Genomic DNA, 24117 nt, shown 5'->3' on the forward strand with positions numbered 1-24117 from the left:
TTAAGGCCACGGCCGCTTCCTTCCAACTCCTAGGCCTTTCCTATCCCATCGTCGCCATAAGACCTATCTGTGTCGGTGCGACGTAAAGCCTCTAGCAAAAAAAAAAAAAAAAAAAAAACATCTGCACTTTCATTATAATCAGAGTCATTACTATCATCATTATTCTCAAAATCACTAAAATAGGAATATTCATCTTCCAATTCTAATGTGGATAACACTCTTATAACCTCGGATGTGGCAAGATTGCGCTCTTTGCTGGCGGACGACATAACTTACTTTCTACGTACTGCAGAGATGTGGCTGTACAAGCCCACGGAATTTGAATGATTTCTGATGTCAACATTGCAAGTATAGCATAGTTATAATCAGATGTATGTCTCGCTCGTAATATTAAAGGCGCAGCACAGCAGCAGCAATATAAAGATTATTAGTAGTTGAGTCTTCTCTGGTTAGTAAAAGAAGCTTCGTGATTCCTGTGCTACAGGATTTGTGCATTCATTAATTAAATTTAACACGTCTGAGGAATATTCTAATGTAAAAGAAGTTGGATGAAAAGTGGGCTAAGTGTTGGTATTAATAAATATTTTATAAAACAAGAATGATACTATTTTCCTTTCATTTTTTGGTTTCTTTTATATTCATTAAGATTATATGCCAAAGACAATGTTTAAATTATTTTGAAGACTCTGATGTAGAGGAATTTTGAGTGAAAGGTGGATAAAATACCCATGTAAATAAATTTCATAGAACAAGAATAACATCCTTTTCTGAATTAATTGATATTCTTCAGAGTGTACATATCAGACTTTGCAGGAATGGTGTACTTACACCGTGATGCTTGTTGTTTAAAGGGGCCTAACATCGAAGGTCATCGGCCCAACTTACACCGTGAATAAATATGTTTAATTGATGGAAAAACCAAGATAACTCCTGTTTTAGTCAAATTTCTACCATTTTCTTTACTAATATTTTGTGTAGAAAGCAAGTTTTGAAAAAACTGTTGGCTTTTGAACCTTCATACAGTGCACAATTCTTAAATTAAATAAAACCCAAAGATCACCCTGTAATAAGCACTAATTATAAAATTAATCAACAAAAAAATAAGTTTATAACTATAAAGCTCTTCTTGGAAAACAGTTTTTTGTGTCTCCTGAAAAATTTCACTTTTTCCCAAAACAAGTTTTGCAAAAACAACAAAATGTGACCGACAAAACAGCAAACTGTGCTTACCATGAGCATGGGAGTAGAATGGCATTGCTATAGTCTATTTACCTTAACTTCAATGTTGCTGTAAACAAAAGCCATATATTGAGCCCATGATGCAAACATATCTGATTGGTCGATTTTCTTTATTGTCTTCATGCACTTTCACAATATAGTCTTAGTTAAACATATCGCTTTCAGCATGGTGCATAATTAATTATAGTATGACTCTAATAGTGTGCGGTGTAAGTAGTTCACTCCACAGAACATTGTAAATCATAAAACGCATCATCCACAACAATATGATTGAGTGCCTGACTACCAATTTTTTGTGTGTTGTGAATTTAGTTTAAGAGTGTGAAATGGAACGAGTTGAAGTACCATTTTCAAGTATGAACAAGACAAACTGTTGAAGAATGGTGAAAAGGTGATAATATTCAGTGTGTTCAATAAGTCAGACAAGAATAATCTGACTGTAGATTTAAACAACTAGTACGTAGAAATATTATTCTAGAAAGAGGATTTCAACTTATAAGCTGGTATGAAAAGTCTACCATTGTTCATAGAGAGGATATCACAGTGTGACCGAAGTGCTATTAACAAAAAAATATTTAGGTTCACGAGGGAGATCGTTAAGCTTTTGTTCACTGCTTTTAGTAAGTTATTTTTAAGATAATCAAACGTAAGTGATGTAACCCTGAGTAAAATATAGACTGCTCATGCTACGACAATGCTAACTAATAGTCTGTTGGTGGCAATAGTAGGTAGGAAATGTGGAGCGATATTTTAGTTAAAAGAACCACAAAACAGACTACAGCTGCTTGAAATACAAGTAGAATGAGAAAATCAACTGCAGATTGTCATGGCAACATCACAAGACACTGACAACATAAGTCAGAAAATGTAGAAAGGCAATATTCTCATGACACAGAGAGGTGGAGTTAGTGTTTTCAAGGGGAACATGATAATCCTCCCCTCTTAATTATAATCATAGGGAGAAAAAGAAAAAAAAAGAAAATATCTGACCCTTTGTAGAACAAAGGTATTACTGAAAAGAAAAGGAAGGGCCAAAACAGGTATTAAAATATAAGATTCCCAAGACTTCCTTCTCCTAACAATGAAAAGATCAGAAGAAAACAAGAACTGTACATGAAGGATGAAAATGATGAACCTGGCAAAAGGAAGTGGAAGTGGAAAAATACCACATTTATCTAGGTTATAATACCAATATAAATGGTCCGTTATTGGACATTAAAAATTTTCCAGCTAACTCATTCCTGGTTGCCAGCGTTTCGCCCTCGTGTGCTAGGTTGGGCTCATCAGTTGGTATCTAGCACACCTACCAAGACGCTGGCTAGTGCATACCGTGGAATCCACTGTGTAGGCTACTTGGAGCCATCGGCAGTGCCAATGCACTACGAGAGACTTTGTCTCTTTACCAAAAATTGATGCCTGCTTGGCTATCAGATGATATAGATGTTGATTCCCATAGGGAAATATTTGCTTCGTAAAGCACAAATCTCACATGGAGTGACCGGGATTTGAACCACGGAACCCAGCGGCGAGAGGCCGGCACGCTGCTGCCTGAGCCATGGAGGGTTTACAAACTACATATAATTCACAAATACAATACGTACATGGTGGGAGTAGATGCTTCAGATATGTTATAATACACCTATCTGGATGAGAGGTGCACTCTGAAATTTGGGAAGAAGTTGGTGTTTTGCATCATTGCTAGGATGTAGGAGGGGCCTTATTAGAAAAATGACCCAGAAGAAATTTAAAACGCTGGGTAGTACGTAGCAATAAGGATGGTGGACTAATAAAAAGGTCCAAGTGCAAGAAAGACTGCACAAGTGTTGAAAAGTGAAAATATGTAGAGGCCCAGAAAAATGTTTTTTAAAGAAAACAGTGATATTTTATAAACTAGTAAACAATGCATCAATGTGCACAGGAATACCAAATTTAGGTGAGTACAATCAAAATACTAGGATGTACAGAGATCAAAATTTGAATTTAAAATTTTTCAAAAATTCCAGGAACAAATTTAATTCTTTTACTGGGCACCATGAATTATTTTCATGATGTTAACATAATGAATGAAGAGAGAGATCACTTAGCTACAAGAAAGTGTAAACTACAATGAAATATCTTGAAAACTGAGGATAGGATATGCTAGTTTCTTCAGTGCTGCATAATAGGCATTTTCTCTCTCGCAATCTTAGCAAACACGGCAGTAAGGAAGTTGGCACTAAGAGGGGTTATTACTTTTTTTTTTTTTTTTTTTTGCTAGGGGCTTTACGTCGCACTGACACAGATAGGTCTTATGGCGACGATGGGATAGGAAAGGCCTAGGAGTTGGAAGGAAGCGGCCGTGGCCTTAATTAAGGTACAGCCCCAGCAGTTGCCTGGTGGGAAACCACGGAAAACCATTTTCAGGGCTGCCGATAGTGGGATTCGAACCTACTATCTCCTGGATGCAAGCTCACAGCCGCGCGCCTCTACACGCACGGCCAACTCGCCCGGTGGGGTTATTGCTGAAGACGGAAGACTGCTACTTCAATTTCCTACATAATTCTTGAATTCTTTGGAATTAATGGTTTGCCTCCACATATTCTTATTCTAAAAATTGGAGCCATAGCTATGCTCCTTAGACATCTGAACATTTTCCAACGGCTCCCAAACGGAACCAGATTAGGGCCTAATTCTAAGAAGTATGTAAAGAAAACTGTTTAAATCTGGAAATAATAAGTGGAGATAAAGCTGGACAGAGTGAAGTAATCCCTAGAATTAACTTAACAACATCCAATAAAACACTTCCCCTTTCTTTCAAGAGGCATCAATTTCCAATTCAATTGGCATTTTGTATCATGATCAATAAACCTCAAGGGATGTGAAGGTCTCTATTTACCTCAGCCAGCGCCAGGTGAATGTTGCAATGTCAAGAGAGCAATATTTTAAAGTTACAATAGTGCCGAAAGGTAACCATACAAGGAAGGCACCGAGAAAGTCAGTGGTCACGTACCTGTTGTTTGAGTCATCAGGCCATAGACCGGTTTGATGCAGCTCTACATGTCACCCTATCCTGTGCTAAACTTTTCATTTCTACGTAACTATTGCATCCTACATCTGCTCTAATCTGCTTGTCATATTCATACCTTGGTCTACCCCTACCATTCTTACCACCTACACTTTCTTCAAAAACCAACTGAACAAGTCCTGGGTGTCTTAAGATGTGTCCTATCATTCTCTCTCTTCTTCTCATCAAATTTAGCCAAATCGATCTCCTCTCACCAATTCGATTCAGTATCTCTTCATTCGTGATTCGATCTATCCATCTCACCTTCAAAATTCTTCTGTAACACCACATTTCAAAAGCTTCTATTCTCTTTTTTTTCTGACCTAGTTATCGTCCATGTTTCACTTCCATACAATGCATGCTCTACACGAAAGTCTTCAAAAACATCTTTCTAATTCCGATATCAATGTTTGAAGTGAGCAAATTTCTTTTCTTAAGAAAGCTCTTCCTTGCTTGTGCTAGTCTGCATTTTATGTCCTCCTTACTTCTGCCATCGTTAAGTTATTTTACTACCCAAGTAACAATATTCATCTACTTCCTTTAAGACTTCATTTCCTAATCTAATATTTCCTGCATCACCTACCTTCATTTGACTGCACTCCATTACTTTTGTTTTGGACATTTATTTTCATCTTGTACTCTTACCCAAGACTTCATCCATACCATTCACGTACCTATCAGCTTGCATTCGGGAGATAATGGGTTCGAACCCCAATGTCGGCAGCCCTGAAGATGGTTTTCCGTGGTTTCCCATTTTCACAACAGACAAATGCTGGGGATGTACCTTAATTAACGCCATGGTCGCTTGCTTCCCACTTCTAGCCATTTCCTATCCAATAGGCTCCATAAGACCTACCTGTGTCAGTGCGACAAAGAAAACTGTAAAAAAATAAAGTACAAGGAATTTCATATATAAGGAAATCCTTCAATAAATATCTACCCCATTGACCATCATGTCTTGATGGGTTTCAGCTAGTTATTATTATTATTATTATTATTATTATTATTATTATTATTATTATTATTATTATTATTATTATTAACTTATACATTACAATTGGGAGATATCCCTGCTTACAGTAAACAAAGTTACATGGAAACAAGAAATTATAAAGGTTTTACTATATGGTTTTACACTTTACCTTTTGTACGTCTGGGTATGGTTCACATTTCATTTTTGAAGGTGGTGACATGTAACTAGTGTCTTGTTCCACCATTTAGTAGCAGCACATACACAGGGGCCAACGAATGCACTCGTTATAGCCATTTCATAACAACTCTGTCAGCATAGGAGCAGACGACATGGAAAGCAACCATCAGGGCCAGCGCTATATGACTTGGTTCCTATGGAAAGAAGGCGTGAAGACTGCAGAAATTCATCGGTGCTTGGTGGCAGTCTGTGGAGAACATGTGCCATCACGAAAAACAGTTTACAACTGGGTGGAAGGCTGGAAAACAGGGTGCACAGCGGTGGACATGGGAACCAGTTCTGGAAGGAATGTGACAGTGTCAACACCAGCCAACATTGCCCGGATCAAACAGGCCATCCAAGGAAACAAATGCATCACATTTACGGAAATGGAAGGCAGCCAAGGGAATTAGCCGAAACACCCTGCAGCAGATCATGCACGGCCACTTACAGTTGGGGAAGGTGTCATCCACGTGGGTGCCTAGAATCTTGTCTGCAGACGAAAAGCAGAGGCGTGTGGATGTGTGCAGAGAACTTTTGCAATGCCATTATCAAGATCCAGCCAAGGCTAGACTTGTGACTGGTGATAAGACATGGCTCCAATACCATGAGCCACAAAAGAAACAACAATTGATGGAATCATAGGGGAAGTCCACCGCCAAAGAAATGTCAAACAGTGCCATCAGTTACCAAGCGAATGGCAACAGTGTTATGGGACACAAAGGACATCATCCTCAATGTCTGGCTGGAATCTGGGGCCATGATTAATAGTGCAGTATATATGGCAACCCTTAAGCACCTACGTCGTGCCATTCAAACTAAGCAGCCAGGAAAATTAGCTACAGGTATGCTTCTGCAACATGACAATGCCTGGCCCCACATTAGCCGAGAGACCACCGCTGCCATTGATCAATGGGATTCATTGTGCTGTCTCACCCAGCACACTCTCCCGACTTGGCACCATGGGATTATCACCTGTTCGGGAACATGAAGAAACCTCTGCGTGGTTGCCATTTTGCGGATTTGGCAGAACTGGACAAAGCTGTCAAGGCATGGGTACACAGCACTCTGATAGAATGGTTTCAGAAAGGTCTGGAGAGACTGACACATGGATGGCAAAAGTTACAAGGGGATTATGTTGAGACTGATGATTAATGATCATCTGGGTAGGGAAAAATAAAGTGTAAAACAATATAGTACACCCTTCGTACAAAACAGAAAAGAAAAACAAAGAAACGTGAAAGCAGAAGTCCTGACAAAGGAGTGTAAAATGGAAAAGCAGGTTCAAAACGTACACTCTTTCCAACAGGATGCTACATAACATCTCCAGTGCCTTTTTTCTGGAAAAAGAGGGAATATGAGTAAAGCCTACAGATCATTCAAGAAAGAAGTTTCATTTTATGGTGGCAAGGTCATCCCTAGGTGAGATATTGATAAAAGGAAATCAGGGATTTAATTTTAAATAAATTAATAGCTGGAAACTTCTAATGGAAATAGAAGATAATTCTGTCTGGCGATGTAGGATTGCAAAGGGAAACTGCAGCATAATTTATAATGAGATATTACTGGTTTTATTTCCCACCACTTATTTTTACAGTTTTTGGATGCCAAGGTGCTGGAATATATTCCTGCAGAAGTTCTTTCATGTGCGAATATGAATCTAGGTTCTGTATTACCACAGATGACAACTAGGTACTCAGGGGAGAGGACATATCTTGCCAATATTGAGGAGAGATGCCATGAGCATTAGCCTGGCATCATACTGTGTGGAACCACAGGCTATGACTCCAGGTTTGGTACTGATCTGAGGAACATTTAAGACAACAGCATCACAGAGATAACCTGCAGCCTTACATGTTATCCCTTGAGAGGCAGTACCTTGGTATAGACAACACCTGCCTACACCAGATACATGTGTCTGGGATGCTTGCCTCATACCGAGGTATTCCCGGGGCCAGCAAAGGTCCCCCGCTCTCTCTGATAGAACATGAGTTGGATCAACTTGGATTTCAATCCTGACCAACTGCCAATATATATGGTACCATCAGCTTAGTCTTTCCCTCTGACTATTGGTGCTGATGGTACCGAGGGCTTGTTACAACAGCTGTAGGCCAAATTACCTTAGGGTTTGGATACAACAACTGTATGGATTCCTTCCAAACCTAATTCATGCATGTAGCTCGAAGGGTGTTACATCCCACTACCATGGGATCATTAGTACTTTGTATATCTGTACTGCCGACTCTGTAATATCATCATTGGTTGTAAGACTAATCAGTTGCCATAAAACATTTCCAGATCATCCTGTCATTTGTGGCTTCCTTCATTGATACACAATTCTGTGCCTGGATGTCATTTAAAATTTGTTTATCTTCCCCATGGAAATTTCCTTCAACAAAGCCTTCTGTCACACTTCTCATAAATTGGGAGTGACCCACAGTGTGATCCCACCAAGGGAGACGGTGGTTCCAGATTGTGCAAAGGATTGATCTCCATTGGTTGTGTCTACAATCTGGCCTTTTGAGATCTTATCCTTCCACATCACATTTATCATCTTACAATAGCACCACATTTCAAAGGCTCCTAGATGGTTCTTTTCATTTATATTTTCTCTCCATATTTCAGAGGCACACAATGCATCTGTCCATACAAATGCATGTAGCACTGTCAGTCAGAGGGAAAGACTAAGCTGACTGGCACACAAAAATCTCCCCTTTTGCATAAAAACTGTTTTTGCCTCAATACTGTATTGATCACATGACTTTTCAACATGCCGTTTCATTTCCACCATTCTTTATTTAACTTTCTAATTGCTGAGTTGCCAGTTGACTATTTGAAATCTCACTGCTGAGTTTTTCATTCGTATGTTAAATTCTTTTGTAAAAGCCTCAATTTTTAACTGATCAGTGAGGTGATTAGCTTAAAATGTTTATAAATGTTGGTTCTTTATAAATCTAAATAGAAATGGAAAATCCTACACTTATGTTCAATATTATTTTGAGACTAAACAAAATTACACTTTTTGCACCCACATGTACATCAACTTCATACAAAGTAAAGCGCCCAAAATAAAATTAATTCCTAAAATCTGTAGACAACTAATACATGTAACTCCTTACAAGTACATAACTCGATATTTTAAAATACTTTCTAAACCTGGAATGTGGTGACAGTTCAATGTTTTCCACAGTTGTTTGTGATACCTATTTGTTTTATCAACAACCAGCTGCACCAACTCCACTGGCAGAATAGTTTTAAAAAAATCAATGATTTTGGGATTGTCATCAAACAATACTTGGCTCCGAGAGTCTGTCACAGTTACCTGAAAGTCTGGTGGAGAAAAGTCATCCGTCCACCATGAAAATAGTGATGAAATAGCTTTTTAACTCACCATGTTTTTCTTCCTTTGTTTAGAAGGAGACTCCGCTTTTTTCCCACTTGCAAAATTTTCAGCACACACTGTATCATCTCACTTTCAAAACCGCTTAACAATTCATTAAAATCATCATCTTTAACATCACTTTCCACTGTGGTTTATAACTGAAAGATTCTTTGATCCAAAATAACATTGTTGCGAGAGCAACTAGCTTGTTGTTCCACCATGCCTGTTTACATCACAGACAAGCTCCACAGATGTCTACAAAAAATTCTGTAATTTACTTCCCGAAGCTATAAGCCGCAATCAATTAGTTCTTCATATTGGCCAACAGATGACAGAACATGCCAGAGATCGAATCGGCACTCGAGAGTTCTTGTGCAGCGCCTATAGACGGGCGTAGCATTCATCGGGTTAATTTTGTTTTTTATACATAACATTGATTCAAGAGGTCTTATGGCGATGATAAATTCCACCATTCCTTCCCCATATTCTTGAATTCATTCAGGTTTATTGTCATCCTAAACTTCCTATACCAAGAAAGAAGAATTCTCATGAATCTATATGCTTCGACATGTATGAATGTATGCCCTCCTGATGAAGCTGGGAAACAGAAACAAACAAGCTCATTAGGGGATGATGAACAATGGATGGAGAACTGGTCCTGATGTGGGAGTGCTCATCTATGAAGACAGTTGTGTGTAAAGATGATGTGTTTATCTTGTTCTTCTGTGTTTCCAAGTTTTTCCTCGTATCTCCTTTCTGTTGCTCCCTCAGCATTTACTAGCCTGGCAATATCTTTATCCTTGCATGTTTCTATTAAAAAGATCAGCCTTTGGTCTGGAGATACACCAGAAAACAAAAACTGTGAGAGTACATAGGAGTTACAAAAAAAAATCATTGGAGGATTACAAATCATGTCTGAATATTTACACCCTGGCTCAATAGTTGCCAGCAATGGAAAATGCACCAAAGAGATCAGGCGCCAAGTTACAATGGCAAAGATGCCAATAATCAGATCAAAAATTAGATGGATGGCTTTTCCGGCGTTTGCTCTATTAACCAGCGTTCTGTCTTAGGTCTGACACTAGACTCTTCAGAGTGGGATGTGTCAGACCCTACCCACTGACGCTGGGGTGTATGCAGGTGAACTTATCAGAAGCTTATTTATGAAGCACAGTCTGATAACTGCATACGGGAGATAAAACTCCACAATGGAATTAATGCCCGCCTAGCACTTCCAAATGGAAATTCTAAGTTCCCATGGAGGGAATTAGATTCTTTTCCACCAATAGAGCATATCAAAAATCAGATCAAAAATTAGATGGATGGCTTTTCCGGTGTTTGCTCTATTAACCAGCGTTCCGTCTTAGGTCTGACACTAGACTCTTCAGAGTGGGATGTGTCAGACCCTACCCACTGACGCTGGGGTGTATGCAGGTGAACTTATCAGAAGCTTATTTATGAAGCACAGTCTGATAACTGCATACGGGAGATAAAACTCCACAATGGAATTAATGCCTGCCTAGCACTTCCAAATGGAAATTCTAAGTTCCCATGGAGGGAATTAGATTCTTTTCCACCAATAGAGCATATCAAAAATCAGATCAAAAATTAGATGCATGGCTTTTCCGGCGTTTGCTCTATTAACCAGCGTTCCGTCTTAGGTCTGACACTAGACTCTTCAGAGTGGGATGTGTCAGACCCTACCCACTGACGCTGGGGTGTATGCAGGTGAACTTATAAGAAGCTTATTTATGAAGCACAGTCTGATAACTGCATACGGGAGATAAAACTCCACAATGGAATTAATGCCCGCCTAGCACTTCCAAATGGAAATTCTAAGTTCCCATGGAGGGAATTAGATTCTTTTCCACCAATAGAGCATATCAAAAATCAGATAAAAAATTAGATGGATGGCTTTTCCGGCGTTTGCTCTATTAACCAGCGTTCCGTCTTAGGTCTGACACTAGACTCTTCAGAGTGGGATGTGTCAGACCCTACCCACTGACGCTGGGGTGTATGCAGGTGAACTTATCAGAAGCTTATTTATGAAGCACAGTCTGATAACTGCATACGGGAGATAAAACTCCACAATGGAATTAATGCCCGCCTAGCACTTCCAAATGGAAATTCTAAGTTCCCATGGAGGGAATTAGATTCTTTTCCACCAATAGAGCATATCAAAAATCAGATCAAAAATTAGATGGATGGCTTTTCCGGTGTTTGCTCTATTAACCAGCGTTCCGTCTATTGGTGGAAAAGAATCTAATTCCCTCCATGGGAACTTAGAATTTCCATTTGGAAGTGCTAGGCGGGCATTAATTCCATTGTGGAGTTTTATCTCCCGTATGCAGTTATCAGACTGTGCTTCATAAATAAGCTTCTGATAAGTTCACCTGCATACACCCCAGCGTCAGTGGGTAGGGTCTGACACATCCCACTCTGAAGAGTCTAGTGTCAGACCTAAGACGGAACGCTGGTTAATAGAGCAAACGCCGGAAAAGCCATCCATCTAATTTTTGATCTGATTTTTGATATGCTCTATTGGTGGAAAAGAATCTAATTCCCTCCATGGGAACTTAGAATTTCCATTTGGAAGTGCTAGGCGGGCATTAATTCCATTGTGGAGTTTTATCTCCCGTATGCAGTTATCAGACTGTGCTTCATAAATAAGCTTCTGATAAGTTCACCTGCATACACCCCAGCGTCAGTGGGTAGGGTCTGACACATCCCACTCTGAAGAGTCTAGTGTCAGACCTAAGACGGAACGCTGGTTAATAGAGCAAACGCCGGAAAAGCCATCCATCTAATTTTTGATCTGATTTTTGATATGCTCTATTGGTGGAAAAGAATCTAATTCCCTCCATGGGAACTTAGAATTTCCATTTGGAAGTGCTAGGCGGGCATTAATTCCATTGTGGAGTTTTATCTCCCGTATGCAGTTATCAGACTGTGCTTCATAAATAAGCTTCTGATAAGTTCACCTGCATACACCCCAGCGTCAGTGGGTAGGGTCTGACACATCCCACTCTGAAGAGTCTAGTGTCAGACCTAAGACGGAACGCTGGTTAATAGAGCAAACGCCGGAAAAGCCATCCATCTAATTTTTTATCTGATTTTTGATATGCTCTATTGGTGGAAAAGAATCTAATTCCCTCCATGGGAACTTAGAATTTCCATTTGGAAGTGCTAGGCGGGCATTAATTCCATTGTGGAGTTTTATCTCCCGTATGCAGTTATCAGACTGTGCTTCATAAATAAGCTTCTGATAAGTTCACCTGCATACACCCCAGCGTCAGTGGGTAGGGTCTGACACATCCCACTCTGAAGAGTCTAGTGTCAGACCTAAGACGGAACGCTGGTTAATAGAGCAAACGCCGGAAAAGCCATCCATCTAATTTTTGATCTGATTTTTGATATGCTCTATTGGTGGAAAAGAATCTAATTCCCTCCATGGGAACTTAGAATTTCCATAAAGATGCCAATGTCGTAAATTACTTGTCTTTCATTTTCATTGAAGACAAAGCTGGATCATATACATACCTTCTCAATCTTCCTTTATAGAACTGAAATCTGGACTGTCAGCGCATACGACAAGCAGAAAACAGATGCATTTGAAATGTATGGTTAGAGATAAACGCTATGAATTTTGTGGTTAGAACGTAAAATTAATATGTCTATTTTGCAACAACTTCAAGTCTGTCCACCATCTGGTATGTCTTCAATGCAAACGGTAGATCTTTGGTCACATTACCCACAGAAGAGGAAAAAACAGGGAGGACCTTATGATCGTGGCCAGATACTTGGAAGAAGACCTTAGGGAAGAGCTCCATTATGACTGAGTGATTTAATCCAGTGTTGCTAATTGTGCAAGCAGTTCAGCTTGCAGGAAAGCACAAGAAAGAACAGCATGGAGCCTTTCATGAAGAGTGTCACCGAGTATAACGATTCTTAGAAATGAGAAAACAACAAAGAGAAACAAGTTTCTATCCTCCTTAGCCTCCTATATTTTATGATTTATATTTCATGATCATAACTTACTTTTAAAGAGTGAACTAATTATATTACAGTAAAACCTTGTTAACATGAATTCAAAAGTGCCAGAAAATTGTGAGTTTGTATTAAATGGGAGTTAATATTTTACTGTTCCAGATCCCTGGAGTGTTACATACGTATTTGATATACCAAAAAACTAAAACCTCAGGCGCAACAGCCCCAAAGGGCCATGGCCTACCAAGCGACCGCTGCTCATCCCAAAGGCCTGCAGATTACGAGGTGTTGTGTGGTCTCTTGGCTTTCTAGACCAGGGCCGCCATCTCACTGTCAGACAGCTCCTCAATGGTAATCATGTAGGCTGAGTGGACCTCAACCAGCCCTCAGATCCAGGTAAAAATTCCTGACCTGGCTGGGAATTGAACCCAGGGCTTCTGGGTAAGAGGCAGGCACACTACACCTACTCCATATAAGACACCAAAAATGTATAGAAATTGTGATATTCCATGTTGCAGCAAAATGACTGCAGTGTTATACACAATACAATATACACAACCAGAAATGTAAAGAAACTGTGACAGTTTATTTTTTCATATAATATCAAACTCACTCAACATACATTGTAACAAACTGAAAGATTACAGAAGCTATGAAAGTATTATTATTTATAAATTTCATTTTCCGTATTGACAGATTCAAAGTATAGATAAGAAAAGTGTTTTTCCACCAATCAATACACAATTTATTTTAAATAGATTAAACTAGTACCGGTTTCGGCTCTTTGACGGCCATCATCAGCTAGTACATGATTTGTTTCCAGCCATTAGACAATTCACAAGTTGTTATTGTATTAGACATCCGGATGTCTAATGGGGGATGGAAATGTATACAGTAGCATGTAATTAAAATATCAGTAGTCAAGGTAAAAAGTTACAATAAGTTAGAACATGAGTATGTAAGACATATTAAAACATATGGGTCATAATATAAAACACTTAAAAAGTTTTAACACATTAAAATTTGGTAAGTCTAGGTAGACACTTGTTAAAATTTTTTAGTTCAAGTTACATAGGTTCCATTCTTCTATCTTCTGTGTAGTTCCTTTGCTTTTATGTTATGTTGATTTTAGCTGTGTATGGTAATCTTCGAGAAAGTTCTGAAGCTGGTATGCGTCATGTTGATATGGACCTTTGTCATGAAGAATTTTTTTTTATTTTTTATATTGTGTTATATATTCCAACTTGTGATGTACTCTGGTAAGTTTTAATATAGTAAACAGCAGGTCTTGAGTTAGAAGTAGTTGGTGGCAACACCTCCTCATCTACGTTTGTGGTTGTAGTTTTAGTTGTTGTGGAAGTCTTGTGCCGATGTGTTTGAAGGTTTGTTGTGTTCTACCTAATGTCTAATGTCTAATACAATAACAACTTGTGAATTGTCTAATGGAGAAATTTTATATCTTTCAAAAAAAAAAAGTAAGATAAGTAAAGAAAAGTGTTTTTCCACCAATCAATACACAATTTATTTTAAATAGATTAAACTAGTACCGGTTTCGGCTCTTTGACGGCCATGATCAGCTAGTACATGATTTGTTTCCAGCCATTAGACAATTCACAAGTTGTTATTGTATTAGACATCCGGATGTCTAATGGGGGATGGAAATGTATACAGTAGCACAGTAGAACACAACAAACCTTCAAACACATCGGCACAAGACTTCCACAACAACTAAAACTACAACCACAAACGTAGATGAGGAGGTGTTGCCACCAACTACTTCTAACTCAAGACCTGCTGTTTACTATATTAAAACTTACCAGAGTACATCACAAGTTGGAATATATAACACAATATAAAAAATAAAAAAAATTTCTTCTTGACAAAGGTCCATATCAACATGACGCATACCAGCTTCAGAACTTTCTCGAAGATTACCATACACAGCTAAAATCAACATAACATAAAAGCAAAGGAACTACACAGAAGATAGAAGAATGGAACCTATGTAACTTGAACTAAAAAAATTTAACAAGTGTCTACCTAGACTTACCAAATTTTAATGTGTTAAAACTTTTTAAGTGTTTTATATTATGACCCATATGTTTTAATATGTCCTACATACTCATGTTCTAACTTATTGTAACTTTTTACCTTGACTACTGATATTTTAATTACATGCTACTGTATACATTTCTATCCCCCATTAGACATCCGGATGTCTAATACAATAACAACTTGTGAATTGTCTAATGGCTGGAAACAAATCATGTACTAGCTGATGATGGCCGTCAAAGAGCCGAAACCGGTACTAGTTTAATCTATTTAAAATAAATTGTGTATTGATTGGTGGAAAAACACTTTTCTTATCTATGCTATGAAAGTATTCACAAATCATTTTCTTGAGAACAAGCTGAAGAACCTTCTTTAAAAGTAGGAAAGATCACAATATGAAGATAAAGTTGGAATACAAGAGGACAAATTGGGGCAAATATTCATTTATAGGAAAGGGAGTTAAGGACTGGAATAACTTACCAAGGGAGATGTTCAATAAATTTCCAATGTCATTGAAATCATTTAAGAAAAGGCTAGGAAAACAACAGATAGGGAATCTGCCACCTGGGCAACTGCCCTAAATGCAGATCAGTATTGATTGATTGATTGCTTGAATGATTGATTTTATCATCACCATTTCCCATTATCCAGCTGTAGCCGGGTAGGGGCAAATAGGGTTCCTCTCCACTTTCTTCGGTCTTTCCACCACTCCTCCTACAACACTGTGTCCCAGTCCAGGTTTCTTTCTCTAATACTGCGTTGGATTGTGTCCTTCCATCTCACTCGTGGATGGCCACGGCCTCTCCTTCCTTGCATTTACATTTCCATCACCTTTTTTGGCATTCTTTCACAACTCATTCGCTTTATGTGCCCAAACCATCTTAATCGGCTCTTCTCTGTTCTATCATTCATTTTTTCCACTCCAATTTCATCCCGGATTTTCCAATTCCTTATTTTGTCTCTTCTATTCTTCTGTATCATACTCCTCAAGAACTTTATTTCGGCTGCCTGTATTCGACTCTCAACCTTCTTTGTCAATGTCCAAGTTTCTGCTCCGTAAATTGTTATGGGTACGTAATACGTCTTGTACATAGTTTCCTTTGCTTCCATTGGCACCTTCTTTATATCAAAATCACTGCGGTGCTATATGTACAATAGTAGATGCAGTATGCGTTGCTGACGAGACAATCATTTAGCATGTGCATGATCACATTTTTGTCAGCTCCACATATTGTTCCCCAGATTCTGAGGCACATAAGTGGGCAAAGGCGCTGGAGTGAAGTAGATGTGAGCCAATGAGAATAACATTACCAAGCAAGCATGCACCAAAATTTCTTCACAGGCAGTGGAGGCAAGTTCACCTAGGTGGGTGTTTTATTGTTCCCGGCTCTTCCTTTGCATGCTTGCTTTCCGTGCAATGTTGTGACTTTTGACTTAAAGTACTGACAATTATGAAACAGAATTCACCTCAAGCAATACTAAATAGCACAAATGACCCAAGAACTAATGCATCCCTGCTATGACTAAATTCCTTTTACTGATAACTGAGTGTTCGTCTTAAGAGAGTTCATGCTCGGTGTGTGTGTTTTTTTACAACTAGGACGCCCTTCCTGATGTCAACCTCATCAGAGAGAAGTTAATGAAATGAAATGAATAATATGATATATATGATAGCAGGAAGGGACGGAAGTGAAACTCTGTGCTGGCACATAGTCTACTCCTGTAGAATAGCACCAAGGGGTCTGCTCAAGGCTTAACTGACGGACGAATCACCATCAACAGTGTCATATGCCCTCACTCCATATGAACAATGTGGAGAGGTTTGGAATTGAATCCAGGCTTTTGGAATGCAATCTAGTGATTAGAAATTGTATACTACCACCTCTCCCATGCTACCAGTCAACATTCTGATGGTGACTTTTGTTTCCACCGAGAAGACTCCAACCAGCCAACCATAGTGTCAGACCATACATACTTGATGCCTTAATGATCATAGCCACCAGGCAGGCTATGCAAGTTCATGCTAATGAAGTTTTAGAGTAAGTTAGTTGTTAATACTGTGACACCTACCCATCTGGCCAACAGTGATTTTGATGTCACTGAGAACTTTAGCAGCCAGTACAGGGGCGATACAGCACAGAGCAATAGGTTTCTTGTCTTTATGGAACTCTTTTAGCACTCTGGCAACATCTTCGTTCACTGCACAATCTGGGCCTTTTATAGCCCAGTCACTCCTGTAAAAGAACAAAAATATATTCCACTACTGCGTTCATTTACAGACACCATACCGTACATACAGGGAGATATAGGAGAAAAGCATGAATGACAAATTTCTTTTAGTTTAAGATCAGTAATTTTGAAGCTCAAATTCTTACACTAATTGTACAAGGAAGGAAGCGTCAAACTGGGACGAGACATTCTGTTTTCACAGGTTCATTATTTCCTTTTCTTTGTTTTTAAATCATGCAATCTGATGTTTCTACAAATAAACAAATGGCATTCTAGTAACTTCTTTTTAAAAATATATAAAACACAATTTCAGATAGTTTACAGGTTATAATATTCTTCTAATAAGTCTATTATAAGGCCTTATTAACGAATGATACAAGAGAGTTGTAGAAAGGGAGTCAAGTCTGGACCATGAGCAGAAAGCTGAATAATGTGTGAAAATATAAAATTATTACTACATATGAATTCATAAATTCCTTATGAATGGCAGTGTTTCAGATCTCATCAAGACCTACAAACAGCAACATAATTCAATGGCAAGCTGTGATTGAAAGGTTTTTCAGATCACTGTTATCTCTCACTCTTGAACAGATTACTGTTGTCACTAGGAATAGCATCCATACGAGTGTAGCTCTTGTGCAACCCAACCTCTGCGTATCCAAGCTAACCAAGCCAAAATAAAAAATATCAACACATTGGTATCCTACAGCATGTACAATTCAGGAACTATGAAACTTTAAACTTTCAATACCAAGAAGAATTGTAGATTACTAATACTGGTATGTACACTGATTATTAGAATTTACCTTACTATGGCTATGCCAGTTGAGAGTCTGAAATATTCTCTTCAGTGTTACCAGCAGCTATGTCACCACTTTCAGTGTCACTGACTTCATTTGGATTTTTTTATGATGACTGAATCAATGGCACCACAAATAATCTTATTATGATCCCAGTAGTGTTATTCTACAGTTTCCAATGCCTAAAATGAGTGCAGATGTGAAGCCTCGGAAAATAATAGGGCATCCCCTGTAGGTGACACGCTGTTCTTCAGTTACGGGGGGGGGGGGAGCTGTGAGAAGTGGGTGATCAGTATCACAATATATCCAAATTGAGACAATCAACATCTTAACCCTGACAGACAAAACCGAACAGCTGACCGGGTTCATGGAAGATCAATATCTGACAGTTACCAAAAAATGTAAAATTATATACTACAGTAATTTTATAAGTCTATGTACCATTTACATAATCTCTTTTAAAAATATATTTCTACTATCTATGTGTCTAATTACAGTCAAAAGCAAATTCCAAGAAGTGTATGGTCGCAGGTATGAATGAATTGCCACAACTTGTCATGGGGTAAATTGGGAAGCTCAGCAGGGAAGAGGTTTCTGACCTGGTAGGAATACTGTTTGGGAATGACAAATATTTAAGATCCACTGTCAAATAACTTGGTGTGCCTGTATGGAGGATGTTGTGTACAAGCAAGATCAAGTGAAGGTTTCTTCTCTTTGCCAAATATAACCACAATAGCTATTCAAGGCAGGGTGATATACAGAAATACCTGGGCATATTTAATACAAAACGGACATACGTATTATAAGCCTGCTGAAGTTAAGCGCCAAGTGTGGTGATTAGGTTGTATATTACGTCACCATAATTGAAGATGAGCAGAATTAAGCTCTGAACAAGTACTCCCTTGTATTTAGTGGAAGGAGGTCCTGTAAACTTTTAAGAGAATGCAAAGAAGGTACCTCAGATTAGGAATAACTCGGACTACACAGAGCAACACAGTAAAAATTGTGAAACATGAAAAAAGTCGACAACGATTGAAGCTAAGGCCCTGTACTATCATTTCTTACAGTGTTATGGCATAGATTAAGATTAACTTTTTGAAAAAGCCCTTAATTGACTTCAGTTTATGAATGTTGCATCGTTTCTGCGCAGCATTTGACGCCATCTCTACTAAAACTTCTTCCTCGCTATCTTCTGTTGGTTCATGCAACATTTCAATGATTGATGTGTCTGTAAGTTCATACTGTTTATCACTGTTCATTCCGTAACTTCGATTTCACCAGCATCTTTACATCTGGGTATCTATGAGATTAATGTAACAAGTTTGGTGTGTCATCATTATTTCTGTCATTGGAGTTACATGTGATTCTGCTAACCAAAACACAAAGTCCTTCATGGTTACCTGTTTGAGGAAGTTAGTGATGTTTCCCTCACATTCTGTTTTTTTCAGGAGTGAATGTAGCAGGCAGTGCCAATATTTTTTTGACGTTCCAAAACACCTTGATCCACAGGTTGTATCAAACTTGTTACATTAGAGGGTAAAAATAAAGCACGAATTCACATACTAGTTCCTGTTCATCTGAATGTGATCCTGCGTTGTCCATCAATAAAAGTGCTTTAATAGGCAGACCCTCCTTTCTCAAAAATGTTTTACTTTCAGGCATAACAACAAACACGTACACAATCTCGGAAGAGTACAGCCACAGTATGATGAAATGGTGGGAATATGCTGTAGAAAAATCATTTTAAATTTGCAAAAAGAAAAATTCAAATAGCGCTTGGATTTAACGTAGCCTTAGATTTCCAAGACTCAGGTGTATTGATGTTGCATGGAATAGGATTGGAGAAATTTTTAACACTTTTCAGTTTGTTACGATTAATTTTGGATCCTATTATGACTGCCTAAGATTTGAATGGACTGGCTTTAAGAGATTTTTTAAAGTCTAGTCTTTTATGATTTTCGAGGTCATCGTTTAGTTTGTAAATGTCTAGCTGATGTCTTTTGGGTTTGTACGTGTATTTATTTTGTGATATCTGAGCCATCTCTTTTCAGTTTTGATTCAGTTAATTTATAATTGTTAGGTTCTTCAGTCTGCAGAAATTAATTTTGAATAAATAAATAAATTTATAAACTACCTGAAACATGAAACATATGGTAGAGAATTATAACTGAAAATGAAACAACTTGATTAAATAGAATATAGAATGACATATTTCATTCTTGAAAGATTATCATCAGATTCTATCAAATCACACTCAAAAATATTTAGAAATGTATAAACATTTATGTTTAAATCCTTAAAAACTTGAAATTTGGAACTTATCTTAATGAAGTCATCACTTCTCCCCACTTTGCATAGTGTTGAGTTATTCCTTCTCGACTCTGTATGTACGTATTGTATAGCCAAGAGATTTAAAAAGTTTCTCCGGCAGCCAGTTATGTTGCTTTTTTAGCACCACCTGGACGACATGTGTAGGGCACTTTAAGGTTCCTGGAGAAATGAATGGCTTCAAAATGCTAAAAAACATGTCAGCTGTTACCTTGCATCTCTGAGACAGTCCCTAGGTTTGATCTACTTTGCAAGGTATGACCACCACTCAATCGATTGAGAACAGGGCATGGAAGATGTGGAGACTCACTCTTCAAGTGGGGAGTGCAATCCTCACCAGCATGTGACTGCAGTGCACCACAGCAGACCATTCAAAATGTTAGGGAAGACTCCAAAATAGAGCTTACAGAGAAGAGTATGAGGAATTCTTAAAGGCAACCCCGAATTCCATCGATACATCCAAGAACTTATCTTTCTTAGCATGTATCCAAAAAAACCATATCCTAAATAAATTGCCTCCACTCTAGCAGAGAATGCAAGTTGCTGCAATACTGGTACTCTGTTGTTGGCATGAGTCCAGCTGACCAGTCTGCTGTGTATGTAAATATAAGTCGTCTGCATTGAAAGGGTATTCAGAAGTTTTTATAACTACGTTCTGGTAAGTCATTTAAGTACAATGAAACGTACATTTAAGTACTGTCACTAGAACACTGCCCTAAACTACGCCAACTTCAGTTTGTTGCCAGAATGATACTTCTGCACATACACATACTCACTCATTAGCTCACTCACTCACTCACTCTCTCACTCTCTCTCTGCTGCCACCCGATTAAATATGAGTGCAGTCACGTCAGAGTGCTTTAAGAAAATTTTACTGCTTGTAATTTAGCTCATAATATTTCCCTGTCCACACAGTCAAATGCTTTCCTTAGGTCTAAAAGTAACAGGATAGCCATTTGTCCATTGTCCATTTCTACTTGAATGTCATTTGTAACTTATAATAGTGTTGCGGTAGTGCTATGCTTAAGTCTAAATCTTGATTGGTATTTATCAAGTAGTTTGTGTCTATTAACGTAATTTGTTACCTGGTGAAATACCTTTTCTAATACTTTGCTAAGACAAGTATGCAAATCGGTGAAAAGTCTTCAGGTTTTGTTGGATTAGAGTTTTTCCTTATCATTCGTACTATAGCACTTGGGAAAGATTCCTGTCATGGGTGAAGTATTCATTACATGCATAATTGTTGGAAGAGCAATTTCAGGGTCTTTGAATTAATGTCACAGGATAGGGTAATGACTTTTATAGACCAAGAAAAGACATATTACAGAATCTCCAGAACAATAGTATGGGAAAGCCTGACACTCAGGGGCATTGGCAAGGAACTAATAATGATGAAAGCAATTATAACTGTTTTAGTTGTATGAAGACAACAGTGGGTAGAACAGAATGGTTAGGAACTGATAATGGGCTAAAGCAAGGGAGTGTGCTGTCACTTTTACTGTTCATAATGAAATAATAATAATAATAATAATAATAATAATAATAATAATAATAATAATAATAATAATAATAATAATAATAATAATAATAATAATAATATTGGCTTTATGTCCCATTAACTACTTTTATGGTTTATGAGACGCCGAGGTGCCAGAATTTAGTTCTGAAAGAGTTCTTTCATGTGTCAGTAAATCTTTAAATATCACCGGACTGAGCCAGGATCAAGCCTCCAGGTTGGGGTCAAAAGACCATAGCCTTAACCGTCAGAGCCACTCAGCCGGGCTGTTCACAATGGCGGTGGATGACATCATAAAGGCAGTAAGGGAAAATTATAGATGAGAGAGAATTAATGTAAAGATGGTTGCGGATGATAATGTGATGTGGGGAGAAGATGAAGAGGTACAACAACAGCTGAATGTACTAAATACGACTGAACCCCTCCTCTGCGAACCATGTGACCTTGCCGCGGTGGGGAGGCTTGCGTGTCCCAATGATGCAGATAGCCGAGCCGCAGGTGCAACCATATCGGATGGGTATCTGTTGAGAGACCAGACTAACGAATGGTTCATCGAAAGGGCGGTAGCAGCCTTTCGGTAGTTGCAAGGGCGGCAGTCTGGATGATTGACTGATATGGCCTTGTAATAATACTCAACATGGCTTAGCTGTGTTGATACTGCTACACGGCTGAAAGCAACGGGAAACTACAGTCGTAACTAACTCCCGAGGACATGCAGCTCTCTCTGTATGAATGATGTACTGAAGATGGCTTCCTCCCGGGTAAAATATTCCGGAGGTAAACTAGTCCCCCATTCGGATCTCCGGGTGGGGACTACACGAGAGGGGGCGATCATCAGGAAGATGGATACTGACATTCTGCGAGTCGGAGCGTGGAATGTTAGAAGTTTGAATCGTTGTGGTAGGTTAGAGAATCTGAAAAGGGAGATGGATAGGCTAAAGTTAGATGTAGTTGGCATAAGTGAAGTACGTTGGCAGGAAGAACAAGATTTTTGGTCAGGCGACTACCGAATTATCAACACAAAATCAAACAGAGGAAATGCAGGAGTTGGTTTAATAATGAATAAGAAAATAGGGCAGCGGGTAAGCTACTACGACCAGCATAGTGAAAGAATTATTGTCGTCAAGATAGACACCAAACCAATGCCCACCACAATAGTGCAGGTCTATATGCCTACTAGTTCAGCGGATGATGAAGAAATCGAAAGAATATATGAGGAGATAGAAGATTTAATACAATATGTAAAAGGTGACGAGAATCTAATTGTGATGGGAGACTGGAATGCAGTGGTAGGTCAAGGAAGAGAAGGTAGTACAGTAGGAGAATTTGGATTGGGACGAAGGAACGAAAGAGGAAGTCGTATGGTTGAATTCTGCACTGATCATAATTTAGTCCTTGCCAATACTTGGTTCAAACACCACAAACGACGGCTGTATACGTGGACGAGACCTGGAGACACTGGAAGGTATCAAATTATGATTAGGCAGAGATTCAGAAACCAGGTGCTGGATTGCAAAACTTTCCCAGGAGCAGACGTGGACTCTGACCACAACTTGTTGGTCATGAAATGCCATCTGAAGTTGAAGAAATTGAAGAAAGGAAAGAATGCAAAAAGATGGGATCTAGACAAGTTGAAAGAAAAGAATGTGAGGGATTGTTTCAAGGAACATGTTGCACAAGGACTAAATGAAAAGGCTGAAGGAAACACTATAGAGGAAGAGTGGAGAGTCATGAAAAATGAAGTCAGTAGGGCTGCTGAAGAAATGTTAGGAAGGAAGAAAAGATCAACTAAGAATCAGTGGATAACTCAGGAGATACTAGACCTGATTGATGAACGACGAAAATACAAGAATGCTAGAAATGAAGAGGGCAGAAAAGAATACAGGCGATTAAAGAATGAAGTGGATAGAAAGTGCAAGGCAGCTAAGGAAGAATGGCTGAAGGAGAAATGCAAGGATGTCGAAGACTGTATGGTCCTGGGAAAGGTAGATGCTGCATACAGGAAAATCAAGGAAACCTTTGGAGTAAGGAAATCTAGGTGTATGAATATTAAGAGCTCAGATGGAAAACCACTTCTAGGGAAAGAAGACAAAGCAGAAAGATGGCAGGAGCATATCCAACAGTTGTATCAAGGTAAAGATGTAGATAATTTGGTTCTGGAACATGAAGAGGCTGTTGATGCTGATGAAAAGGGAGACCCAATTTTGAGGTCAGAGTTTGACAGAGCTGTGAGTGACCTCAATAGGAACAAGGCACCTGGAATTGATGACATTCCCTCTGAATTACTGACTGCCTTAGGAGAAACCAGCATGGCAAGGTTATTTCATTTAGTGTGCAAGATGTATGAGACAG

The 24117-nt window shown here is 38.7% G+C and overlaps 1 protein-coding gene across 1 annotated transcript in view; it reads right to left on the reverse strand.

Annotated features, from left to right (window-relative positions):
• LOC136878897 (ES1 protein homolog, mitochondrial) overlaps positions 1-24117 on the reverse strand; it is a 128984-nt gene that overhangs the window by 48097 nt on the left and 56770 nt on the right. The window contains exon 4 of the mRNA XM_067152489.2: positions 16963-17126. Within this exon, the coding sequence (XP_067008590.2) occupies positions 16963-17126 (164 nt within the window). The remainder of the gene's footprint in view (positions 1-16962; positions 17127-24117) is intronic.

The sequence above is a fragment of the Anabrus simplex genome, chromosome 8 (genome assembly GCF_040414725.1).
Source record: "Anabrus simplex isolate iqAnaSimp1 chromosome 8, ASM4041472v1, whole genome shotgun sequence".
NCBI lineage: Eukaryota > Metazoa > Arthropoda > Insecta > Orthoptera > Tettigoniidae > Anabrus > Anabrus simplex.